General features: G+C 30.8%; 1 protein-coding gene and 1 long non-coding RNA gene across 3 annotated transcripts; both read right to left on the minus strand.

Annotated features, from left to right (window-relative positions):
• Positions 1-1465: 1465 nt before the first annotated feature.
• Positions 1466-6240, minus strand: LOC129302646 (putative lipid-transfer protein DIR1). Its single transcript, XM_054941555.1, has 3 exons — positions 6189-6240; positions 2106-2378; positions 1466-1473 (listed from the first exon to the last, which is right to left on the minus strand). The coding sequence occupies exons 1-3, from the start codon at positions 6238-6240 to the stop codon at positions 1466-1468; spliced, it is 333 nt and encodes a 110-aa protein (XP_054797530.1).
• On the minus strand, positions 6238-20693 carry LOC129303833 (uncharacterized). Of its 2 annotated transcripts, XR_008591545.1 has the most exons (5): positions 20550-20693; positions 20385-20471; positions 20232-20283; positions 16154-16218; positions 6238-6257 (listed from the first exon to the last, which is right to left on the minus strand). It is a non-coding gene; the product is annotated as an uncharacterized LOC129303833 (long non-coding RNA). The 2 variants fall into 2 exon arrangements; XR_008591544.1 differs by lacking the exon at positions 6238-6257 and having other exon boundaries at positions 11966-16218.
• Positions 20694-26068: the final 5375 nt, after the last annotated feature.

Below are 26068 nucleotides of genomic sequence, written 5' to 3' on the forward strand. Positions count from 1 at the left end.
TTTGTCATTCCATTGCAAATGAGCTAGTGATGATGTTTTTATCAATGGATTTATTCTATTACTAACCCATTTAGTGACAGAATTTGTCTTGATTGACAACAGAAAATTCTGTCACTTATCCAGTGTTTCTTTGTAGTGATAGTAGATAGTTTGTTATTTGGTCCACTAGCACTGTTTGAAAGATTTGGTAACTCAGCGTGGGAAATGAATCAAGACATTATATTGAAGCTCAAGTGTGCTACGCGAAAGACAAGAACAATAACCAAGTGTCTAGGAGGCAGCACAAGTGAAACTCATACTCATCAATAGTGCGTTATTTGAAGGACATGAGGACTCATATTTAGTTTCCCTTAAGTTGAATAGCACGCTAAGTAGAAATTTAGGCGCTAACGTGGACGGAAGAGGGGGAATTAAGGATGACACACACTAGAGTGATATCTGATGGATAGTACACTAAAGGACTAGAAGCTCGAAATATAAGGCTTATTTAGTTTCTGTTCTTATTTTTTATTTTTTAAAATTATTTTGTAATATAGTTTTTAAAATTATTTTTCAAAACAAAACAAAAGACTTTGTTTGATTGTGTTAATTTAAAATTAATTTTAGGATTTAAAAATCAGCTGATAATAATAGTTACTGGCGATTAATAGTAGTAACTTATGATAATCATTAGTTAAGGTAGTTGTAGTTTCTAATAATTAAATGTAGCATACTTGAAAACAAGAAAATTAAAATGGAAACAATTTTAAGTTGTTTCTATTTTTTGTTTTAAAAAATAAAAAATAAAAATAGTTTTGAAAATAATTAGATTCAAAACATACTTATTCAAACAAGTTTTTAATTTTTTTAACCAAAAAAAAAAACCATTTTTAAAAATAAAAACCAAATATGCCCTAAGTCTTCATCTTGTGCAAACTATTAATTTAATTATTTTGTATCTTCAAGATTTTCTTTAAGTACTGCAAAAAAAAAAAAAAAGGTAACTCATGGATTTGTTATCGTCTAAACAAGTGAATGGTGATCCAACAATTTTCCTCATATGTAAGATTCAAATTTAAATTAGCAAACAATTATTTAAAATAGTTACCATTGATAATGATCTATTTTTAAAAAAAAAATTATACTCAAAATATGGATCTGCAATGTCAAATTTTAACGATCTACTGTTGCAGCATGAACGTGAATAGACATCCATTTGCAAATTTAATTAATAAACAGAAAAAATAATTATTTTGATATCATTATATCTCTTGGTGAACAGAATATGCATATCAAGACCTTTTGCAGTACATATATCAAGTGGCAATGCAAATTAATTTTACAAACATAAGAATCACATTACATCAGATCAGACATCTCACCCTGTAACAAATAAACTAAGTCACAATACAAATTAATGGTATTTATTTATTTAAGGGCAGGCTGTTTAAGACGATGCATATAATAAATATGATCTAAAAGACCTTCAATTCCCTGCAACAAGAATTAAAAAAAAAAAACAAGAGCCATCATCTCTGAATAATATTATTTTAAAATGTTTTTTGTACACAACTTTAAAATGTTTCAGCAGACTGTCTTGTTTTCATTAGGAGATATATTAGTTTGATTCCATCTAAAATATTAGGAGGGGTTTTTAATGACATCGTTTTCAATATTAACTTATATAATATATCCATCAAAAGCTTAAAAAAAAAACACTTGTATATATATAATCAATATGCTTGATAAAACAGAGCATATGAAAACCATAGTCAACTCATTCAAATCTGAATTTGGAGGGGGGAAAACGGAATGAGTAGTAGTGGCTATTAGGTATAGTTATAAAATTTGAAAAATAATCTCCATCTAAATGCAAAGAGTTAAAGTAAATTTGACACAAAAAAAGGTTAAAGTAGTAAATTGAATTATATATATATATACACCTTAAAATTCCTTATATAATTGATCAATCCAACCCTTACTATCAATCAATACCAACATGAACAGGAAAATAATTTCTCCCCAGATTCATGTAGTTTCTTTTTATATTTTTCTTTCTTTCCTTTTTTTTCATAATTTTTACAACTCAAGAGTCGTATAATTAAAGAATTGATTATATATATTACCTTTGCATTGTGGAGGAGCGGTGACACCACACTTAGCAGGCAAAGCGATAGCCTTGTTGGGGTCAATCCCAAGTGCAAGAAGCACAGACTTGTACTTGCAAAGGCACGCCAGATTAGCATGCCGGCCAACTGCGCAACATGCCTTTGTTGGCGGCGGCGGGTGCTGGCCGGTGATTGCTGGACGACACAAGCTCAGCTTCGTCGCGTCTGTATTGCATAACACAACCCCTTCAACTATTCCACCCAGTAACCCTACCACCACGAATACAGCCACTGCCACCACACACTGCACCAAGGGTCTGAAACTCGGAATTTGATTGCCATGTTCTTATTAAGATGTTGAGGTTGAAAATGGATCTAGTTATTATACTCACACACATTGTGTGCATGCGTGGAAATAATTTGAGACTTCAATTTTGACCTTTCAAAATGATACTTTGGTGCAGTGCAATGAACCGTCTTGGTCACCAATCAATCAATCATGGCCAGTGACTGAAATTAAACATCAACATTCGTGAATGGAGAGGAAGTTTCTTATGAGTCTGGATCTACGTTTCATATTATATATATATATATATATATAACACAAACAAGTAGTAGTTATACCAAACAATTATGACTTTGCATGGGATTTACATTTATAATTATATATATTCAATTTTTTTAAAATCTTCCTTGGATGGGCGAGGTTTCTTTTTTATATTAATTTTTTTATATTTAAGACGTTTAACATCTTTTTATGAATCATTAATCATAAAATCATTTTTATTTTCCATTTTATTCCTATTAAAATAATGATTTTCCAATTAATTTAAAATAAAATATAAATTACTCAAATGTAATTTAAAGGGTCTAATTAGTTAAAATATGATATGCACATTCTAAAAGAATTCTTGTGTCCTTATTACAAGGCACTTGATGAAATATTAATTGCATTTTTTTAATATTACTCCTATTTAAACTCATTAACTATGAGAAATAATATAATATAAATTTGAAAATTTTTTATTTAAATAGGGATAAAATTGAAAGTATATTATATTTTAGGATAAAATTAATGACTTAATCATCCTTCCTTAATTCTAGTGAGGTAATTAAAAATTTCATATAATAAATATCAGAGAAAATATATGGTAAACATAATATTCAGAGTATATTCTCTAAATCATAATAGAACCAAAGTGGTTCTATTCTCTTAGTCAATGTAGTGGGGCTTGAGAAGTATGAAGTTAGGTCACAAGTATAGTTTTGATAAGTCTGGATAAAATTATGTTAAATGTAGAAAAAAAGTATGTGTATATCCCATGGAGTAAACTTATTAAATAAGTTTGGCGACATTCAAAAACTATAGCCATATATCTTAAGACTTGATTATAATTTAAAATTAGATTGAAAAGATCATAATGCCCCTATAAAAATGCATTGCATATATCAATCAAGTAATTTATAACTAACTCATTAGTAATTTATAATTATTAATTTAATTTTATATATTAAATATTTAAATTGATTATATGCTATGTAACATCCTAATTTTAATTTTAGGATTTAAGAAACATTAAAAAATAAAAATTTCAAGGTAAATGAAAATTACCATGTAATTACTTGAATAAATAAAATTTACTCTAATGGGTTAAATTTTTGCAAACTTAATTTTTAAGTCATATTTTTTACAAAAGGAAGAATTATTTAAAGTATTTTTTAAAATTAACATGTCATAAATATTTAAATCTTATGAATATTTTATTTGAATAAAATACACAAATTTAATTCAATCCTTTAAATTTTGAAGAATATATATATTATAGATGGAATTTTAAAGAAATTAGAATAGGAAGAAAAGAAAATAATGAAGAGGTGTTTTTAAAAACAAAAAACAAAAAAGATTGGGGGGTTGGATTGAGACCGATAGCCCATTAGTCATGCCACGTAACATTAGACGGCAAACAATTTCACCCCCTCCCACATTTCATTTTCCGAAACGGACAGAGAGGAGAGAAATCGAGAGCTTTCACACGAAACAGGGCGTGCGTTCGGCTGAGGGAGATTTCAAAATTCAAAGGGCTTTATTATATGATACCTTCAGAATGTTTTAAAGTTTTTTAACAGTAGATAAGCACTTTAAATATTTTTTAACTATATTTTCTGTTTGATATTATAAAATATTTATGAGTATTTTAAAAAGAATTATTATAAATTAATAATATTAAATACTATTTAAATAAATTTATGTTGTAACATATATATTAAACCCTATTATTACATGAAACTATTTTTTAATTTTGTTTAATGTGTTTTTATTGTCCAATTTTATATATATCTGCCTATAAAAGGCAATACTTGCCACATGTATTCTAAAGAGCCTCTAAAACGAGCTTTCTCTCCTCCTCTATCTCATTGCTTTATTAGTGTTAATATTACTTGAGTTATTTTGCAAATTTTCATTATTCTGCGTCCCTGTTCATTTTTCAAGAAGAGTCTGTTTAATTCTTGAAAGTTACTATACAATTAATTTAGTATGATGGAATAACTCTTAAGGACAATATCCTTGAGCATAACTTAGAGTATAATTTTACCTGCTGGTACCAAAAATTTTAAGAGCTGTTTTTTTTTTCAGCTTATTAATGTTTTTGAGTTTTTCCACCAGTATTTCATTCAACAATGGAAACAAGATAAGTTTATCTTATGATTTTGCTTTATTTAATTTTCATATGTATTTTAGAAATCACATCTGTACGTGGATCCAAAATGCTTCTCGCCTTTGTGTTCTTCTTTTTTTTTAGAGAGATAAGAAAGGAACATTATGAGTGAGGATAACATGATTAGCAGAGGTTGTTCAATTGTTATTGGAAGAAAATCTTAATTATTTGTGGTAATATTAATTGTTCTTGTAAGGAAATGGATCGGAGTTATGATTAAATTGAAAGAAGACATCTATTCAATATTTGTAACGTCCTAAGTTTTTTCATTTATAATTATCAATGTTCTCAAGGAGTAATTTGATCAATTTAGATAAATTGTCAATTTAGCGAGGTTTATGAGAGACTAATATGATTTTTGAATTCTTAGATAGCCTTAGAAGAAGAGGGTTAGGTTGATGTTCAAGTGGGCTATGGCACAAAAGAGAGTTTAAAATTTTGTAAAATTTTCTATCTCATGAGCTGCGGCAGGCGTGTCAATGTGCCGCGACACATGTGCAAAATTTACACTTATTAGACATGAAAAACAAATCAAAAATAGAAGAAAGAAAGAGAGATAACGAGAGAGCGATGGAGAAGAGCTTATAGTCTACTAGGGCACGATCCCTAGGCTATTTTGGAGGCATTTGAAACTTGGATCACCATTGGGTAAGTTGTACATTCCTTCTTTTCTCTCTTTTATGTGAAAATCTAGATTTGTGGGGCAATAGGAGCTTTAATTTTGGTTCCCTTGGGTTTAGACTGAACCTATTGGTTTATTTAAGGTCTTAGTGTAACACCCTAATTTTTTTTAAAAAAAAATAATTTAACTCAACTATAGTAGAAAAGTGTCTACCATGGTAAACAAAAGTCAACTTATCCTATATTTTTTTAAAACAATTCTATAATTTAAAACACTACCATGATAGAAAAGATTAAACCCTTTTTTAAATAATACAAAATAATTTTATACAACTAATATACATTTACAACTATAGTTGGGTTACAGCCACCCAACACATTTTTTATATCAATAAATTCAATGTAAAATATTTTATAATTGGGTTAAGCTTGCACAATAGAACATCTCGAATAAATTTTTACTTCCTACATGTCATTAGGCTTAAATCACATTTTTTATCCTTATACTCCCAACAAGTGCAAACCATAGACTAATAACTAACAACTTAATCAATTTTCAAAACAAGACAATTATTTGGCTTTATAATCATGCCATTTCAAACCATCCAAAATAAATTAGAGATTAAAGTTATAGTTATCCAAAGTGTATCAAAAGTAAAAATAGTTTAAAGGACATGATTACATCATTACATTTATATAATTGTCAATAAACAAAAGCCCTAGTATTGGCAATATAATACATTAAAAATCATAAATCAAATACCTAAAAGAGACAATGGATCTATGTCACTAAACCTCAGGGACTCCTCACGCATCACTCGTGGCTCTTCTCCTGAAAATTGTTCACCACATAATGAGACTCAAAAGTCTCAGTAACTAATGCTAATTTATGATAATGTATACAGACAGTTAAATGTGTGCTTGTTAAGTGGAGAAACAACAATAATATAATTCTAACAAAATACATGAAATATTACAATGCATAATAAATAACTATGCTTATCCCCCTCTATTAACCTCGAGCCGTAACTCTCAGTTAATGCTAAATTACCTGGCTAAAGGTATATTAGCCCGAGTCCTTACAAGCCACTTGTTGAGCTCCAATAGGGCGTACCATGTGGCACATAAATACAACAACAATAACAAGTCTCCTAACACCTCCCATACTAATCAAACAAATTCATAACAATATTGTACAATTATATAATATTACAATCTTCACAATTTTTTTTCATTTTCAACAATATTACAATATAACATCCCACTTGGAAAAAATAATTCAAAATGCCTATCCACAATTTCACAATTTTTTCATAAATATAACAAAGTAATTTCTCAACAACAATTCATAATTTTCTCAATAATCAGCCATTTAATATGAAGCAACACTAATCACAAATTAAAAGCATGATTAACTTGTGGCTTTTTCAATAAATTATTCTTGACAATTTCTCTCCCATCACAATTTTCACCAACAACACAATCTACAAATAACATATTATTTATAAATACTAGTTTCAATTATTGAAACTAATAAAATAACTCTAATAATAGGATTAGAAAAAACAACATAATTTTTAATCTCAATCTTAATACAAATTTAGAGTTAGTACTATTAAATAAAATTTCTAACTCCTCTTTTAGTCATCAATAAATATTAATAAGCTAAAATCAACCTCTAAACCAATTCCTATTATCAAAATTTTCCTTTTTATTTCATAAATTCGCATCTAAAACACTCCAAAAATTAGAAATTGAGTCTCAAGCTTAGAATCATCATCCTATAGCCATAATAATCCATTCCTCATCTCAAATAATCATCTAAACCTCAATAAATAAACATATATTTTCAAATTTAATAAAAATTTAGCCTAGGGTTTGATCCATAAACCTCAAATTGAAAGCCGACTAACAAATTTATACTCTAGAATATTTATTATACTACTAACAACATCAAAAATCACATTTATTCAACAAAAATTCATCCCTCTTTCAAATCCTAAATTTTCTACCACCACAAAATCTGAAACTAAAGAGGAAGGATGGTTAAGGAAAAATTTTAGAACACTTATTTAATTTTAAAAAATTTAAAATCACACTCTAAATATTTTATTAAAAACTCTTACATTTAAAACTCAGATCTCTCGCACCGACGACTCGCGCTCTCTCTGCTCGTGCACAAGGAAAAGCAGTAAACAGACGAAGGAAAAAGGGGTGTGGGTTTTTAAAAAACAAAACTGTTGGTCCCTCTCTTTTTTTTCCTTTCCTTTGTTATATATATATATATGTATATATATATGTATGTACACATGTACATCACACTGCGCACACGGAACCGGCCCCCACCTTTATTCTTTTTTAACATATATATGTGTTTGTACATTACACAGCACGCAGAAAAACATCCGCCCCTCCATTCTATTTTTTTTTTTATTTAATTCCTCCATTCTTTTTTTAAATTGGAATGTTATACTTAGGGAGATAAATCAAGCCTTTAACCTTCAGTTTATAAGTTTTGTGGTGATTAGAAATTTTTGATAAGGGTTTAGACAAACCCTAAGTATGATTCGAGGATTTTGAGACAACGTGAAACTTTAGTTAGTGAATTTGGTGTGTTAGAATATTTAATTGGATGATTAGAGTATTTGGGAATGGTTGGTGTTGAGAGAAAAGGGAATTGGGTGTTATAGACACTTAGAACCTAGTGAATTCGAAGTTAACCAAAGTGATAATTGATGATTATCACTTGATTATATAGATTGAGCATTGCTCGAGCTTTCTCGTGCGTATAGAACACATGGAGCTAACATTGAGCCATGATAACCCTTTTTGTGTGACAAAGAGTTGAGATAATCATATAGTTTATTGTGTTTATTAACTATTATAACTGTGTAAAAGTAAACACAAATAATAAAGTTATGGTTTTGATGAGTTTTGTACATAATTTGATATTGTAAATGATTTTAGCATGAAAATCAATTTGTAAGAAGTTATTGATTTTAATTCATATGTATATACTATGTATATAAATTTGTGATGTGGAATGTGATGAAAAGTAGTGAAAATCATGAAAGAGCATGATCATAAAGGGTGAAAGTTCACCCGAGATATGTGGGGGATATGTGTGTATGGATATATGTGAGTGAAAAATCCATATGGTCAGGCTAGCACTATAGGACATCCGGTGTAGCATTATATGGGACTGTTACCACAGGACATTCAGGCAGTTTGAGAACTCTTAGTACCCATTAGGGTACAGTTAGGAGTCAACAACACCTCTATCATAACTATGTGAAGAGAAAACAAAAATCATAGTCTGTAAGTGAGTTAGATTACCTTTGGCCGGGTGTTTCTACTACCAAAAGTGTGCTCAGGTCAACAAGTGGTTGATTCAGGAAAGCCTATGGTTTCATATCAAGGAGCATTACAGATTTAGTGGTTAAATGATCATGCTAGTATTAAATTATGTGTTTTATTGTGAAAAGATGTACTTATCTCATAAATATGGTATACTTGAAATTACTTTAGTTTTGATACTTTATCATGGTTATTTGTGGTAATAAGCATTTGATAAACTATATTGATTACTGAGATGTTTATCTTACCTTGTGGTTATATTTTATAGGTGAGAGCTTCGGTAGAGGCAAGGGGAAAGAAAGGACGTTTGAAGAGTGAAGAGTGTCATTGTATAGCTCTTTCCTTTCTTCTTTAGGTATTGTAACGAATATTGTCAATGCATATATATAATGCCAACTTAGGTACATGACATTATTTTGGATGTCACTTGTATGAATTTGTTATAAGTTTACGTATCTTGGTCCAAGGATAATGTATGAATTATGTGTGTGTGTTGGGCCAAGTTGTAATTATAAGTGATGAATTTGAAGTGAATTATATGCCTAAAATAACCAAGTTGATGTGTGTGCTAAATACAATCCACCCCTTTGTGTTATTGCCAAATGGGAGTTTGGTGGTCATTTTGAGCATGACTACTTATTTGTATGATATGAAGGAATTATTATGTTGTGTGTGGTCCATTTAAGGTAGTCAAAGTGTCTCTGGGGCTAATGGTATTTGGTATTATGAGTTGGACACCTTTGTGTGTGTTTTGTTGTGAAAATGAATCATTTTGAGTTCTAGTGTTTGTCCTTTTAATGGATGATTGATTGAGTAAGAAACTGGCACCATTAGCTAGAGGGCTCAAAGAGTTTCGTGTAGACATTTGAATCATCCAAATCAGACATCAGATAGCGAAACGATGTACTCTGAAAGTTCGATAGGTTGTCATGATAGTAGCTGTGCACTGTGACACATGGTTGTTGTGCTACGGTGCATGGTTGTTGCGTCGTGGCACATTAGGCCTTCGAGGGACTCGTCCCTCTATGCCATCCGCCGTGGCAGACGAACCAGAATTTTAGAATGGCATTTTTGGCCTAATTTTGACGTGATTTGTTTCTCATGCTTTCTTATTTGTTTTAAATTAATTTTTAATCATGATTTGAGCTCAAATAATATTTTAAAAAAGATTTTCTTGGAATCCCAATGATTTAAACTAATTATCTTTAAATCTTTGAGTTGTGGTAACTTAAGGGGATTTTATTTAATTCTGGTTACAACGATGTGTGAGTGTTGTCCTGATAATGTGAATATGGAGATTACAATGTTGATATAAAAGTTGATTGAGTTTTATTTTTGAACATATATGTTTCATTATTTATAAAAATTTGGAACAGTATAAGTGCTTAAGGCACAAGTACCTGGTTCATATGGGCAGCGGATCTGATGTTTTGGTGTGGGGCATGCAGGCAAGGCCATCCATGATTATTATAATCAGTGGTGTGTTTTTACGCTGTCCTATAACCAAATTCACTCCAACCTTGTGCCATGCATTTGACATATGGCGAAACCTCTCAAATATGAGACAAGTTATATTCTCAAATATGTTTCCTATTTTATTATGAGAAATATGATGATTAAATAGAGAAGCCTTGGGGTGTGTTCAAATATGATGGCTGAGTAAAATAAAATAAAAATAAATAATCGTTAAGATGATTTTTAACTTTTGCTTGTTTCCAGCTTTCGGTTTTGCCGTTTCTCCTTTGTTGCTCTTGTAATTAGTCCATGTTTCTTCCTTGTTAGCTTTTCACTGCACCTAGTTCGGGATGGCTTTTGAGTTCAATAATATTGATGTGGTTTAGACCCCCACACAAAGATATATATTGTTTTCTAGTTATATCCAAGCGTTAGGTATATCATGTATGTATTCAAGGTTTTTGAGCAACAGAAGATGCTGGACGTCTCTTGAAGAGTTATCAATAATCATGACTTATGCAAGTGCCCATTTCAATTCTCTTTTGGCATTCATAGTTTCTTAATAATTTTTGGGTGTTGTGGATTGTTTATGAAGTGGCATAATAAACTTTCAATTTTATAAATATTGAGGCTAATAAAATGGAAAATATTTATAGATTAAGTCTCAACATATATACTTTAAATTTTAAAATGATTATTGGCTAAAAACATTATTTTGGAGTTTCAAAAATTAATGCTGGTATTAATAGATTTGTTATGATATCAGTAAAAGAAAGGCATGGTTGTCATTTGGCACCTAATTAATCAATGATAATAATTGATTACATTTAAATCATTCCCATGTTAGTTGTGTGAAAAGTTGGGATTAAAGCTTGATGCTTTGTTTACATAAATTGGTAGGAGTTGCAATTTTCTACAGTAATATATTTAGTATATGCCAATTGGTGTGAAACATTTTTTTGTGAATTGAATATTTATAATTAACAGATGTTATTTACAAATGGAGATTTTGACTCTCTAGGTATGATACCAGTCAATTATTTAGACATGAATGTGGCATTTATTGTATTTTAAAAGTGAATGAAATATTGTAAAGTGGTTACACAACAATTTCCAACGCTTAATAATGTTTTGTCTAAAGCATAAGTGATATCTTACAATTCATTGTAAGAGTATATTTTGGGCATTAAGTAGCATCAACGATTTGGTGCGTGTGTATATTATTGTTATGATTATGAGAGATCACATGTTTGCTTGCACAATTGTGCTGCTTTATGGATGTTGCCCAAAAATGTTTTGATCCATTCACAATTTTTAACATCTAAAATATGGGGGCTATGTGCATGGGTTTATGCATAGTGAATTTAAATTATGAGAAATTTTAATTTAATTAGAATAGGAGGAAATTGTATGGTGAAATTCTAATTTAATTAAAATCATTATTGACAAGGTATGAAATATTTTTTATGTGATTGAAATATTTAAAAGTATACAAGTATTAGCCTCATTTTATAAATGCCAAGATGTTTTTGTGTTGTGATTTGGAGAAGTAAGGTTTTTTGATTATGAAATTTTGTATTGCTTGAAATAAGCATTATGATGGTGGCATAAAATTTAATCATTTATCTAGTGTAGATAAATGTATTTTAAAATAGGTGGGTGACCTAGTTCATTATCTTGGTATAAGTATTTATTATTGTAAGTAATGATTTGTTTATGTGTGTTATGGTCCCATGTAAAATAAATGAAATATTTTTTTATCATAGTTTTGTGAATAGTGAATTTCCCTGATATAAAATACACAAGTATTAATATAATTGTATAATCATACGAGAAAATCCATTGGCAATAAATCTACCTTAGGTGGTGATAAAAAAAACGTTGATAGGACCATAATGTAGTTAGAGTCATTACTCTTAAATTGGAAGTTGAGTTATAGAAAATCTTCTTAGCAATTATTTGGTGTAAAACCAACATTTAGCATCAATGAGCATTCACATGATGCTAACATGTTATTAGAAAAAATTAAAATAGGATGATTTTATAGCTCCATCTATATAAGTATGTACAAACTTTTGAAAGTTTGTTGCATTTATCAATGTTAATTTATAAATAGTTATGTTGCATGAAAATTAAGTATATCAAGTAGTCTTATAAAAGGATGAAACAAATGTTGGTATCACATATAATGAATTTCCATTGTATTAAAATAGTACAATGATATAAATTGAATTTCTATTCAGATGAGGAAAAAATCATTAATAGCCAAATACAATATTATGTGAGCCAAAATATATTAATCTAAAGTTGGCTAATAACAAGGCTAAATAGTTGAGAAATCTCTCAATGAATATTGTTTTAAGAGTAAAATCGACACATGCTATCTATGTCAATGTTTTGTGTAATCACCAAATGGCAATAGCCAAATGCCAAATGCCATAATAGCATAATTTGATACATGCGCCACGGTGCATAGTTGCAATACTATGGTGCATGGCACAAAAAACAAGCATGTGTGGCTCTATATCATATGCTGTAGTGCCTAACACATTTTTAGAAATTTGTTTGATTTTTCTAACATGTGGGTGTACATTTACGCTTCCATGAGCCTTTTGTTGGTAAACTTTCAACTTATGTTTGACGTGTTTTCAAATAAAATCGAGATCACACATTTTAAAAACAATTTAAGAGCTTATATCCTTGTTATTATGTTATAATTATAATGTAAGGTATAGATGTGTAAGTAAAGTCTAAGATGAAAAATAGAATTTTACAAAAATAGTTAGAACATTCCCACAATTGTAATCGAAGTTTAATTATTCAAAACAATTAAAACATTTCCACACTTGTTTTAGAACCTTCAAAATCTATGTTAAAGGATTCAAAAGAACATTCTCACATTTGTAATCAAATTTAAAGGATTAAAAAAGGTTAGAACATTCCAACATTTAATATTAAAGTTAAAATATCCAAAACAATCAAAACATTTTCACATTTGCCATTAAAGTTAAATGATCCAAAACAGTCAGAACATTTTCACATTTGTTTACGAAATGTCAAACTCTAGGTTAAAGGGTCTAAAATAACATTTCACATTTGTAATAGAAGATAAAAGATTCAAAATAATCAAAACATTCTCACATTTCAAATCAAAGTTAAAAGATCCAAAATAATTCAAATATTTTCACATTTGTAATCAAAGTTAAATGATCCAAAATGATTAGAACATTCTTACATTTTTTTTGAATCATCAAAATCTATGTTAAAAGGTCTAAAAGAACATTCCCACATTTGTAATCAAATTTAAAGGATCCAAAAAGGTTAGGACATTCCAACATTTAAAATTAAAGCTAAAAGATCCAAATCGATCATGACATTTCTATATTAGTAATTGAAATTAAATGATCCAAAACGATTGCAATATTCCCATATTTATTTAAGGACTATCAAAATAGGATAAAAGGTCAAAAATAACATTCCCACATGTGTAATAAAATTTAAAAGATCCAAAAAGGTTAGTACATTCCCACATTTGAAATCACAATTAAAGGATCCAAAATGAACAAACTATTTTCACAGTTGTAATTGATGTTAAATGATCTAAAAAGGACAAAACATTACTACATTTGTTTATGAATTGTCAAAATCTATGTCAAAGGATCCAAAACAATATTCCCACATCTATTATCAAAGTTAAATGATTCAAAACAATTTGAACATTCCAACATTTGTAATCCAAATTAAATGATCTAAACTACTAGATATTCCCTAATATATAATCCAACTTAAGGAGTCTAAAACATTCCCATATTTGTATGGGAACCATAGAAATTGAAGTTAAAATATATATAAAAAAATATTCCCACATTTATAATCAAAGTTAAAAGATCTAAAGTTGTCAGAACATTCCCACATTTGTAATAAAATTTAAAAGATTCAAAAAGGTTAGCACATTCTCACATTTAAAATCAAAGATAAAGAATCCAAAATGATTAGAACATTCCCACATTTATAATTGAAATTAAAAAACCCAAAACAGGAAAAACATTTCCACATTTGAATTAAAGTTAAAGGATCCAAAATGATAAAAATATTTTCACATTTATAATCAAAGCTAAAAGATCCAAAATGGTCAAAACATTTTCACATTTGAATTAAAGTTAAAGAATCCAAAATGATAAAAACATTCTCCCATTTGTAATTAAAGTCAAAGGATCCAAAATGGTTAGAACATTCTCACATTTGCTTAAAAAAAATAAAAATTTATGGTAAAAAATCCAAAACAATATTATCACATTTGTTATCAAATTTAAAGAATTCAAAATGGTCTAAATATTCTAACATTTGTATTGAAAATTAAATGATCTAAATAATCAAATATTCCTAAATTTATAATCCAATTTAAAGAGTCCAAAAAAATCCCATATTTGTAATCTAAGTTAAATGATCTAAAATGATCAAAACATTCTCACATTTGTTTTAGAACCAACAAAATCTATGTTAAATGGTTTAAAACTATCACGCCCCAAAAATAGAGGGTGACCAGCACGAGTGCGAACTACATTGTGCATTCCCGTAAGCCTCAAAGTGAAAATTCATTTCATTTTGCTTTTAAATAATCAAGTCATGTGAAAGTTCTAACACTTTTAATACTAATTGTCAAAGCAAAACTTCAAAACTTTTATAAAAATTTTGACAAAACCTTCTCTGTAAATAAAGTCTCTTAAAAATTCTTTAAAATAAAAAAAATATTCCACAAAATATAATATCAATCAAGAACTTAGCTCCTTCCAGCTAGCAAACAATATATAAAACAAAACAAAGGCCTCGCAACAATCTATGTGAAGCAACTACTCTTTTCTCTAAATTAAAATACATAAGACTTAAATATTTACATTAAAAGGTAACAATACCAAGCAAAATTTCCACCCAATATTGCCCTTTTTTGAGGTCGGCGATAGGAGCAGCATCAACTAATAAATCTGAGACCAAAATAAATTTTCTAATGAACAGCATCCCCAAAACCGAATTTAAAAGAATTAAAATAATAAATTCAAATAATCGTGTAAATAATTGAAAAGATGATAATCCAACATAATAACTTCATAAATTTATAAATCATAATCATAATCATGAAAAGAGAGTAAATTAAAAACACTTTATTCTATCCTTGTTAAAGAAAACAAATTACTCGTACATAAATAAATAATAAAAAAAATACAATTGCTAATTGAAGCTATTGGAATTTCAAATCAATGAGTTTCCAAATTCAAATTTTTGAGAACTTAACAGAATAAGTAACAAACGTAGATACACAATCCACGAGGGTAAAGATAACCAAACGCAACTCATGCCACGAAAACAAACGTGGACGCACAGTCAACAAGGGTAAGGATAACCAAACGTGGCTCAAAGCCACGAAATCAAACGCAGGTACAAAGCCCACGAATACCAAACGTGAGAACAAAGCCCACGAGACAAACTAGCTAGTTATTAACCACAGCGCTACAGGCTAACGGAACTGCCGTTAACAACAGTGTTATGTCCAAAATCCTCTTAAAAATCACATTTCAAACATGCGAGAAAAATAATTATTTCTCCAATAAAATTTTCCATTCTCAATACCAAACTCACATGAATTGTTTCAAATCTCAAAATTTGACAAAATAATACTTCATAGCCAATGTACAGGCTAACATTAATTGAGTAACCAAGAAATTCTGGAGTTTAATAAGCAAGAATGCCTTCATCCATGTTAGAAATATATTTCTTGAGGAAAAATAAATGAACATATCATAATTCAATTATCCTTCTTCAATATTCCATAAAAAAATTAATATAATTAAGGAGAGTGAAATATTTCAGTAAAAGACTATTAAAAATAAAAATAAATTAAATGGAATGTTATCCACTTACCTGAAATCTCCAGAATTTAAATTTCTCCTCTCAACTTTAATCAAATTTCTCCACTTCCAAATTCCCTAGAATCATATTAAAATTTTATTTAACCCTCAACCAGTACAATAATTTCTTTTTCCAACTTCACTCACCTCCAATATTAAACTATAATACATTTAAATTTTCTTTTAAATCCCCACTAGCATTTGGTCAAAGCACCAAACATAAATCATTTCCAATCTCTTCATAAAAATGTTAGCATTCAATATTTCCTACACAACTATCCACCTTCAAAAATTTAAAAAAAATATCACATTATAAATTTCATAGACAAATATTCTTTGTAACATCTAAATTGAATTTCATACTTCTCACAAGAATTAATGAATCTCTATAAATATTCAAAAATCAAGTTCAATTTCTGCTAATAATCATTTCAACAACCATCTTATAGCCATCATTTCGCAAGTTGCATATCTCATCTCTTCTAACATAATCCTAACTAATTCTTCATTACCAACCAATTTAAACAAAATGAATTTAACTCAAAGGTTAGCCCATACATATATCATTACCAAGCTTTAAGTCATGTTTTTTTTAGCTCAAATTTGCACCTTCTTCTTCCTACAACACACGGACAGCAATAGCAGAACAAAAAGAATATTGCTGCACCCATACACACATAGCAACAGCAGCACAAACACACTCACACGTACAGCAAGCCAACAGATGGAAGGTCAAAAATTCCTCACCTCAACTTAGCTAGCCTGAACAGTGGCGAACCCAGAGAAAGAAGAAACGAACGTAATATTGAACGCTAAATAGGGGGGATATAAGCTGAATATTTTCACTACACCCAACAATAGAAGAAGACTGATTCAGCCATACTAATACGAGCTCACAGTAATAGCCCTCCAGCACTCGATACTTTGCAACTTTTTAGCTCAGAACAGCATGGACAGACAGCACTCAGAGAAGACGCAGAAACAGGGATCACATAAAGGAAGGGATAACGAGGCTTACTGTTGAACTTGGGAAGGAAGAACTCGTGAGAAGAACCTTCTAGCTTCAATGACTTGGTCCTTTACTCCACCTACAACTTCTACATGGACGACACAAGGAGAGCAGCGAATGAAGAAGGAAAAAAATAGAGGTGAGAGATACGCAGATGAACCTGAATGTTTCAGAGCAACCGTGAGCCCCCTCTGACATCGGTGACGGCAAGGAATGAAGAAGACAGAGATGAGCCGGTGATGGCAGGGGAACGAAGAGCAACAATCGCCCAACTCTCAATTCTTCTCGCACTCTCTTATACTCTGATAATCGACATTTTCCCAGTGAGGAGGAAAGGAAAACGAGAAAATTACATAGGGTGAGGAAGGGTATATTGGTAATTCTATAAAGTTAAAATTATAAAAATGGACCCCTTTGTTTATTTTTTTATTTATTTTACTTAAAATTCCTGGGTTATTACAAAAAAACATTCCCATATTTGTAATCAAATTTAAATGATTCAAAAAGGTTAGAACATTCCAACATTTAATATCAAAGTTAAAGGATCCAAAATGAATAGAATATTTTCACATTTGTAATGAAAATCAAATGATTCAAAATGATCAGAATATTTCCACATTTGTTTAGGAACCTTCAAAATCTATGTTAAAGGGTCTAAAATAACATTCTTACATTTGTAATGGAAAATAGGGGATCCAAAATGATCAAAACCTTCTCACATTTAAAATCAAAGTTAAAGATCCAAAATGATCCGAACAATGCTACATTTGTAATAGAAGCTAAATGATCCAAAACGATGAGAACATTCTCACATCTATTTAGGAACCGTCAAAATCTATGTTAAAGAGTCTAAAACAATATTCTCATATTTGTAATCGAATTTAAAAGATCTAAAAAAGTTAGAACATTCTAACATTTAATATCAAAGGTAAAGGATCTAAAATAAATAGAACATTTCCGTATTTATAATTGAAGTTAAATTATCTAAAACGGTCAAAACATTCCCACATTTGTTTAGAAACCATCAATAATAAATAATTAAACATGAATAAAAAGAAAATTAAAAACATAATGATCTCCATGAAGATTTAAATAAATTCGGAATAAAAGAATTTTACGTAACTTTAAATAAAATCATAATTCATTAAAGCATCTTATCAAATGTCATTATCATTTAACTTTAATAAAGCAAATAATTGCAATAACTAATTGTAAACATGTCATTAATCAAAACCAATAAAAATAGATCCATAAAAATTTAAAAAATCATAAGTATAGGGACTTATTAGAACAAGTAACAAATGTGGACATACAGTCTACGAGGATAAATTACCAAACGCGGTTTATGCCACGAAAACAAACGTGGACACTCAGTCCATAAGGGTAAGTAACCAGACGCAGCCGAAACCACGAAACAGACGTGGACACATAGTCCACGAAAGTAACTAACCAGATGTAGTCAAAGCCACGAAACAGACGCAGGTACAAGACCCACGAATAACAGATGTGAGAACAAAGCTCACGAAATCCAAACTAGCTAGTATTTGACCATGGCGCGCCAAGGGCTAACGAAACTGCCATTAGCAACTAGCGTTCTGTATACAGTCCCCTTTTTAAATTCAATTTCAGACATGCGAGAAAATCATCACTTTCAAAATACCATTTCTCTTTTAAAAATCTAACTCGCATGAAACATATAAAAGCACCAATATTTCTAAATATAAAAATTTACAATTAATATCTCATAAACTGTTCACAATTTTTTTTTTTTTTTGCTTTATCAAATAAAGCGCTATTAGAATTTAAGAAAGCATTTTTATCAATATAAAAAGTATAAGTCATGACTTCAAGAAGCAGAGCAATTTAATTAACAAAAGTAGCTAAAGCAAGAGAAATTTATAAATATCCATAACTTATTAAAAGCGATCTTTTGATAAAGAAAAATTTTCAATATATATTGATTGGGACGTTATCCACTTACCTGAAAGGTTTTAAAATATAATTTGCTTCCAATTTAATCTTCTGGCAATGATACTTGGCCTTTAATCTCCTAATGCCAAAATAATACTACAATCATTTTCTTATATATACTTTAGAACCCAAAATCTATAGTTCAATTTAATTCAAAAGATAAAGGTAGATAAATTTTAACTCCAACATTTTTTTTTTGCACCAATAATTTCATGTAAATTCTAAAGACTTACATATCAATAGCAAATTTTCCCACGAATTACCAAGCAAGATGCCTATTCTAAAAATCTCTAGTTTTACCTCAACTTCCTTATAAAAAGTCTTTTATAATATTTGGCTAACAACAAAATAACTATCATCGATAGAGATATATATATATATATATATTGCCATTATATGTTAGATTTTTTTCTAATAAGCATTTCACCAAATGCTTAACAAGCACTATTATTTAAACTATGGTACCAATTTCTCTTCTCTTCCAATTCCCTTTATACAATAGGAATTTATTAGACTTCCTGCAATTTCGTTAAACTTCCTTCTAACAATGACAATATAATTGATCCAAGTAATTTAAAATTTCCTAAGCATCATCATTTACTACAAGGTTTTCTCATATGACTTTGACCAAAGCTAAGCAGTTAAATGATAAGAAGATCCCCTCTCAAACCTTTCAACAAATACCTACCAAGCATCAATTCTTTGTTCTTTTAATGGAACTTTTTAACCCCAATCAATTGCCCAATAATGTATCAACATCAATAATTACATCAAGTTCAAATAAAATTCAAACCAACACTATCTTCTTCTTCTTCTTCTTCTTCTTTTGTTTTTTTTTTTCTTTATACTACAAATTTTAATTAAATCAGCTTCCTGTTCATACTCCAACACACACAGCAACGCAGAACAAGAAAATCCCATAGTTTCAGCCATCACAGCACACTCACGCACAGGAAGCCAACAATGAAAAATGAAATCGAAGTCCCTCACCTGAAGTAGCCACGACTCAAGCAGAGAAGAAGAACAAGAAAAGGGTTGGGGCTCAGACTAATAATGACGGAAGCTAGAGAAGGGGCTATTGCCGTTCGAATCAGGTAGAGATTGACGTTACTGGATACATGCGAAGTAGAGAAGACGGAGAAGAACACTGATAACCGTGACCCCTACAGCAGCACACCAACAGAGGAGAGGCAGGGGAAGCTGAATGAATCTCATATCAGAAAATAAATGAGAGAGCAACAGTAAAATAGCACCAGATTCTCACCGACACCGGTCTGAACTATGGAGGAATGAAAATTGTCGAAGAGAAGACAGGGAAAGCGTTCGAAGCTTCTAGCGACACCACCACCGACTGAAATGCACATGAGAACAGTAAAAATAGAGCAACAGTGGAGAAGAAAAATAGAGACAGAGAAGAATGAGGACGAACCTGGGCTTCGCACAGCGACAGTGACCTCACGGCAACTCGTCTGCCTCGTCAGCGATGGAAAGGAACGAAGAAGAAGGATCAGAGGTCGAGAATGGCAGAAGGTATAGAGGTCGCACGCAACGTCCAGATTTTTCTTTCCCTCTCTCTGTGATGCCCCACACGACTCAGCAAAGAGGAAGAAAAAAAAATTTATATCTGATAGGCTGAGGGCATTTGGTAATTTAGAGGTTAAAAATAAAGAAAATTAAAAAGAATAATTTCCAAATGCTTCAACAGGTTCGAACTCTGGATCTTATAAAATCACTCTTCCACTATGCCAACCCTTCCTCTTGTCATAATTGCACCAACATTAATATAATTACAACTAAATAAAAAATTAATATATATTTAATTTTTGCTTAAAATTTTTGGGTTACTACAGTTTTGTTGAAATTTTTACAAAAATTTTTACTTTATTATAACGACCAATATCAAAAATATTAAAATTTTAATATAAATTTGATTATATTTTAAACATAGAATAAATTTAAGGTTAGAGGCTCGCAGAGATATGTTATATGATTCACATCCCGTGCCGATCACGTTAAAATTTTAGGACGTGACAACAGTATTATTTTTTAGATTTGTTATATAGAGACGTATTTAAAATTTTATACGCTTTTATTTTTGACATTTTTTTGCATTGGTGTTGATAAAATTAGTAGAAATAATTTATAAAGAAAACAAGAAAACTACATTTTTCATTAGAAAAGAATATGCCAAGTTTGACTGTAGGTAAATAAAGCATCAATCTTACATTGCTTGAAAGTAGAATCGAGACCACTTACCTGTAATCAATGATTGCCACTATAATGTCTCTTTCTGCCAATTGCAGTCCCAAAAAGGACCTCAGGCTTTATACCTAAATCATTACGAAAACGAAAAAATTGAACTTTTAATCTCACTATGCTTTCACTAATTATTTTCCTCAAAAGAATGTGATGAACTATTCAAACTTACAGCTACATCAACCAAGTCCTACTAGTTAGTGTCTATTTTTAAAATTAATTTCGAAACTACAGGTTAGAGGGTATGCTTCCTGATTAAAGTAGCGATATAAAGTGACAAGTTAAACTAAGTTGTCTCATCTCATGTATACACAAGTTAATATCACTTCCAATCGTGCTCATACTCAATGCCATTCAGATGTGTTCATTTAAAGCACAAACAATATGTTTGCCACTTTAGAAGATACCCAGAATTTTCAAGTGAAGATAAAACTTTGATATGTGAAACACTGTTTGAAGCTTTGTTTCTATCATAAAGCTAGGTCCACAATACAAGCCTCCCATTTCCAACCAATTGGAAGCCCTTCCAACATGAATCTCTAACAAGGAATTTATCATAGAAACAAAGCTTTAATGTTATGAAACAGGAGACTAGAAAGGGGGAGGGAGAGATAGAAGGAAAAGTGGGAGGAAATAGAGAGAAAATTAAGTGAGAACTGTAACACATCACTAACTGGAGTAGAACTCCTCTCTATAGTGGGCAGCAGTCTGCTATTTAAATGACAAAAATGCTTAACACGAAAGGAATTACAAAGCCTTATTATGCTCAAAAATTAAAGTTGTGAAGTAAACTAACTAATGAATTGAAGCAACATCATGTCTATCTCAAATTACTCACCCAATAATCCATGCTCCCCTGGTTACAAATATCAAAACTGGTTTAGGTTCACAAATATTAGTAGGTGAATCGAGATCCATCCTGCAAAACCACCATTTGAAACCAGAATACTAGGCATTCAATAAATAACATGAGTCACAGGATATAAAGAAATATTTTTAAAAAACTTAACAAATTGTGTATTTAATTTACCTGTTTCTCAGCATATTTCCATAAATAACACTCCGCTTTACTCGCTTTGAGAATAAATAATAATATGCAACTGTGGGGATCACCAAAAAAAAAAGTACTGCATTCCACGAATGCGGTGATGTCGCTACTTACCGGTTACAACCATTTATGAAACACTTTTTAACAAAATGACTAGCTTTCATCCCCTTCCCAAGAAGAAGAAATTATAGCTTGAAGTATAGGAGGAGAATTAAATATCAAGATGGCCAACATGATAACCAATACAAAATAAAGTAAATTTATTATTATATCACCAACTATTTTAAATGAACAGGAGCTAGATTGAAGGAATAAGTTATAAGTAGTCAAAAAGTGCCCAAGAAGAAAGGTTTAGAAACAAAGAAACCATTCATCAAAAAACCAAAAAAAAAAATTGAAACAAAGAAACAAGAATTATGGTTTAGAATCAAAGAAACCATTCATCAAAAAGTGCACAAAAGTTGCATTAAAAATGCATTGTAGATTATTCCTTTATAGAAAAACAGAATATTAGACCAAAAAATGAATTCATCTGACTAAGGACTCCCTAAAGAATCTACATTCTTAAGATGCCAGCCTAACACCAGCTCTAGCTAATGTATTGCAGGCTTTTCACAAAAAAGATCTCTTCTCAATTACTGCACAACATTTTGATATGATCCTTCAATCGGATTACCCAGCATAAAACAATACCTGGGCTCACCTTCTTAACAATCAATATCATGATTAAGCATAACGTTATACACCATATCTGGTTATGGACATGACTTACAACTCGCTACTATGCCTACTGTTGAAAACAGGAATCAGTGACAAATGGAAAAAAAAATGAAAGATAGAAATTAATTAAAACTAAAGAAAGAATTAAACCACAAAGAAAGTTATAATAGATATAATAGCAGCACTGACTCTTTTCAGCAGAAAATTCAAGAAGTTGCACCACGTAATTTTATTCCCTTTTTTATATCTCTTGCCAACACGTATAGAATGTCTGAACAGATTCTACGAAGCACAAAAACATCAGTAAAGGAGTCATCTTTAACGCCCCCCCCCCCCGGGGGGGGTGTCAAAGAACAAGTTTACGATGCATCAGTGAAATAGCGATTGGACAGATTAAATTTGGTTACAACGCCATACCCTGTCCAAATTTGGCTTATTCTTCACTTTTCCAATTTCAAAATTCAAAATTTCTGGAAGGGATACATTAAATATGAACAGTGAGTTCATTGTTATTGATAGCAGACCTTTCAACAAATTCTTTACTTATGATATATAGCCATTCAAAGAAATTTGTGTAGCAAAATTACACCTATAAATCTCAGGTTTTCCTACATGAATGATTCAAAAATAAATAATCAATAATAAATAAAGTATAGATATGAAATCTGAAGCAAATAAACAAAAAAAATAAAGTACCATCCTCATCAAATCCAGGTTAAAAAAAAAATCTTTGTCAAATCCAATAGGGGTAATTTGAATGAGCATAACTACAGAATGATCATGTTTAATATGAACTATGAAGAGACATTCCAATGCTAACAACAAAATCACCGTAAAGCACACATGAAATATAGAAGGGGTTTTGGAGATTCCCTCCCCTCCCTCCAACCATACAACGGGTACGCCTTTTGTTTTCTCTTCCTCCCCTTTGACTTTCGTTCAGATTCGCCGCCACTGCACCGGTCGGTTTTCGTTTCTCCTTTTTTCTCTTCCTCTCACCCTTCTCTTCTCTCCTATAGCTGTGTCTTCTGGATTCCAAGCTTCCTCTGGCTCAGCTTGTGTCTTTCATCCTCCATTCAGATTCAAATGCAGATGTCGTCGCACGCTTCATTCTTCGTGCCTGTCGGCCATTTTCAGGTGACTCCAGATTTACTAAGTGATTTTGACTTCTGGGTTCTCCGATTTGATGAGATTAGTTTGCATTATGAGTTCTACATTTTTAAATGTTCCTCTGTTATTTTTATTTTTTAAGCTTACGATGATCTGGTACTCTTCATTATCCTCTCATGGGCTCGTTTTTTCTCTCGTTACCAGCTGCTGTCAACATCTTCTTCAACAGATGGTTCGCATCACTATCACGTTGCTTCGCTGCATGACCGATGCCTTGCATCTCTGGACCATGGGCAAGCTCCGTTTTGAAAGTGGTCGTCAACACTAGCCATCGCTTGGCAGCTCTTCGCTATCTCAGGTCAAGGTTGGCTTCTTCTTCAACCTTTGTCATCCTCTCTCTACCTCAGGTTACCATCTCTGTCTCCTCCTTAATTTTTTCTGTTACAGTAAACAATTTTCTCGGACTAAATTTTCTCAACTATTGCATTGCCAACATCTTTAGGTAAGGTTCTTGGATTTTATCGGTTGAACAATTAGGGTAGTTTCTGGGAGGTGGTTTTTTTAGTTAAATCATGTATGTATCGTGAGTGCGTCCGCTGTTTTATGGGTTTTGGATAACATTTTTAAGTTCAATCTTGAATTCCAGCTGCATTTTCCGGCAGAATGAAGTGTTGAGGATTTTACTGCTATTTCCAATATTTGGCTTTCTGATAGTTCATCTACCTATATATGTTGATATGAACTTTTTAGCTCTTCCATAAATGACAATATTCAAAAAGATTGAGGGGACTACCGCATGCGGTTAATGTTGAGGACATAAACACTATGAGAAGAGATATGAAATTAGTGACTAAAAGGCATCCCTCATTTTCATCGGATTGACCTTGATCATGGATAAGACCTGGATGAATTGAAAAATTCTAATTTCAATTATCTCGGTACAGCTTTTATTTGTGACTTTTTGAATTTAGTTCCATTTATCTTCTTCCCGTTTCAAGGATATTTTGTCCTCTGGAACGTGTCATTTCAAATTGATAGACAATAATTGCGATGATCCATGTACCATATAATTGTCACAGATGATGTGTATATGAAGGTTTAATCATCAGTCATTATCAGTACAATTTGGTAGTTAGTTAAATGTGAGACATGGTTCCGTAATTAGCAGTGCAATTTTTTAATTCATTATGCTTCCAGAGCTTGAAAATGTAAGAAGTCTACAGATGATGTATGCGGTAAATAAAGCTGATTGAACCAATTTTATGGCTGGTATTCTCTTGGTTATGCGTATTTACTGTCAACTTGCATCATGGAAATTTCTGTTAAGAAATTTTACCAAGAGATGCTTAGTAAAATCATCTCCTGTGAAGCTGCAGAAATTAGGTTTTTATTTTTATTTTATTTTTTTGGTTGGTTGTTATGATGCAAATTTCTTTATTGATGATAGCAAAATCCACTTATTTGATGTGAAGATATAGAGGCTTCAAATGATAACTATGACTCGTTCAGTCGTCCTTGAAGTCAAAGGTTAGACTTGGAGATAAAAGCTGGCATAAACCACTCAAGTGGCATCTACATTGTTGTGCGTATGAAGCAGGATTGACTGAAGTTATCTGTAAACATTTCATATTATTTGGACCCATTTAAGCAATAGATAATTAAGAGAAGAAAATACAAGCGACCTAATTATGCATCATGGAGTAAAGTGAAAACTGTTCTTGATAGGATTTTTTGGCTGTTTGGATTGGTCGAGTGATAAAGTTCTAAATTCGTCCAATTAAGCTTTCATCAATAAAAGAACTTTCTTGAGAAAG

This window comes from Prosopis cineraria, unplaced genomic scaffold (assembly GCF_029017545.1).
Source record: "Prosopis cineraria cultivar Desert tree isolate PC_DT_omini unplaced genomic scaffold, ASM2901754v1 PC2, whole genome shotgun sequence".
NCBI classification, from domain to species: Eukaryota; Viridiplantae; Streptophyta; class Magnoliopsida; order Fabales; family Fabaceae; genus Prosopis; species Prosopis cineraria.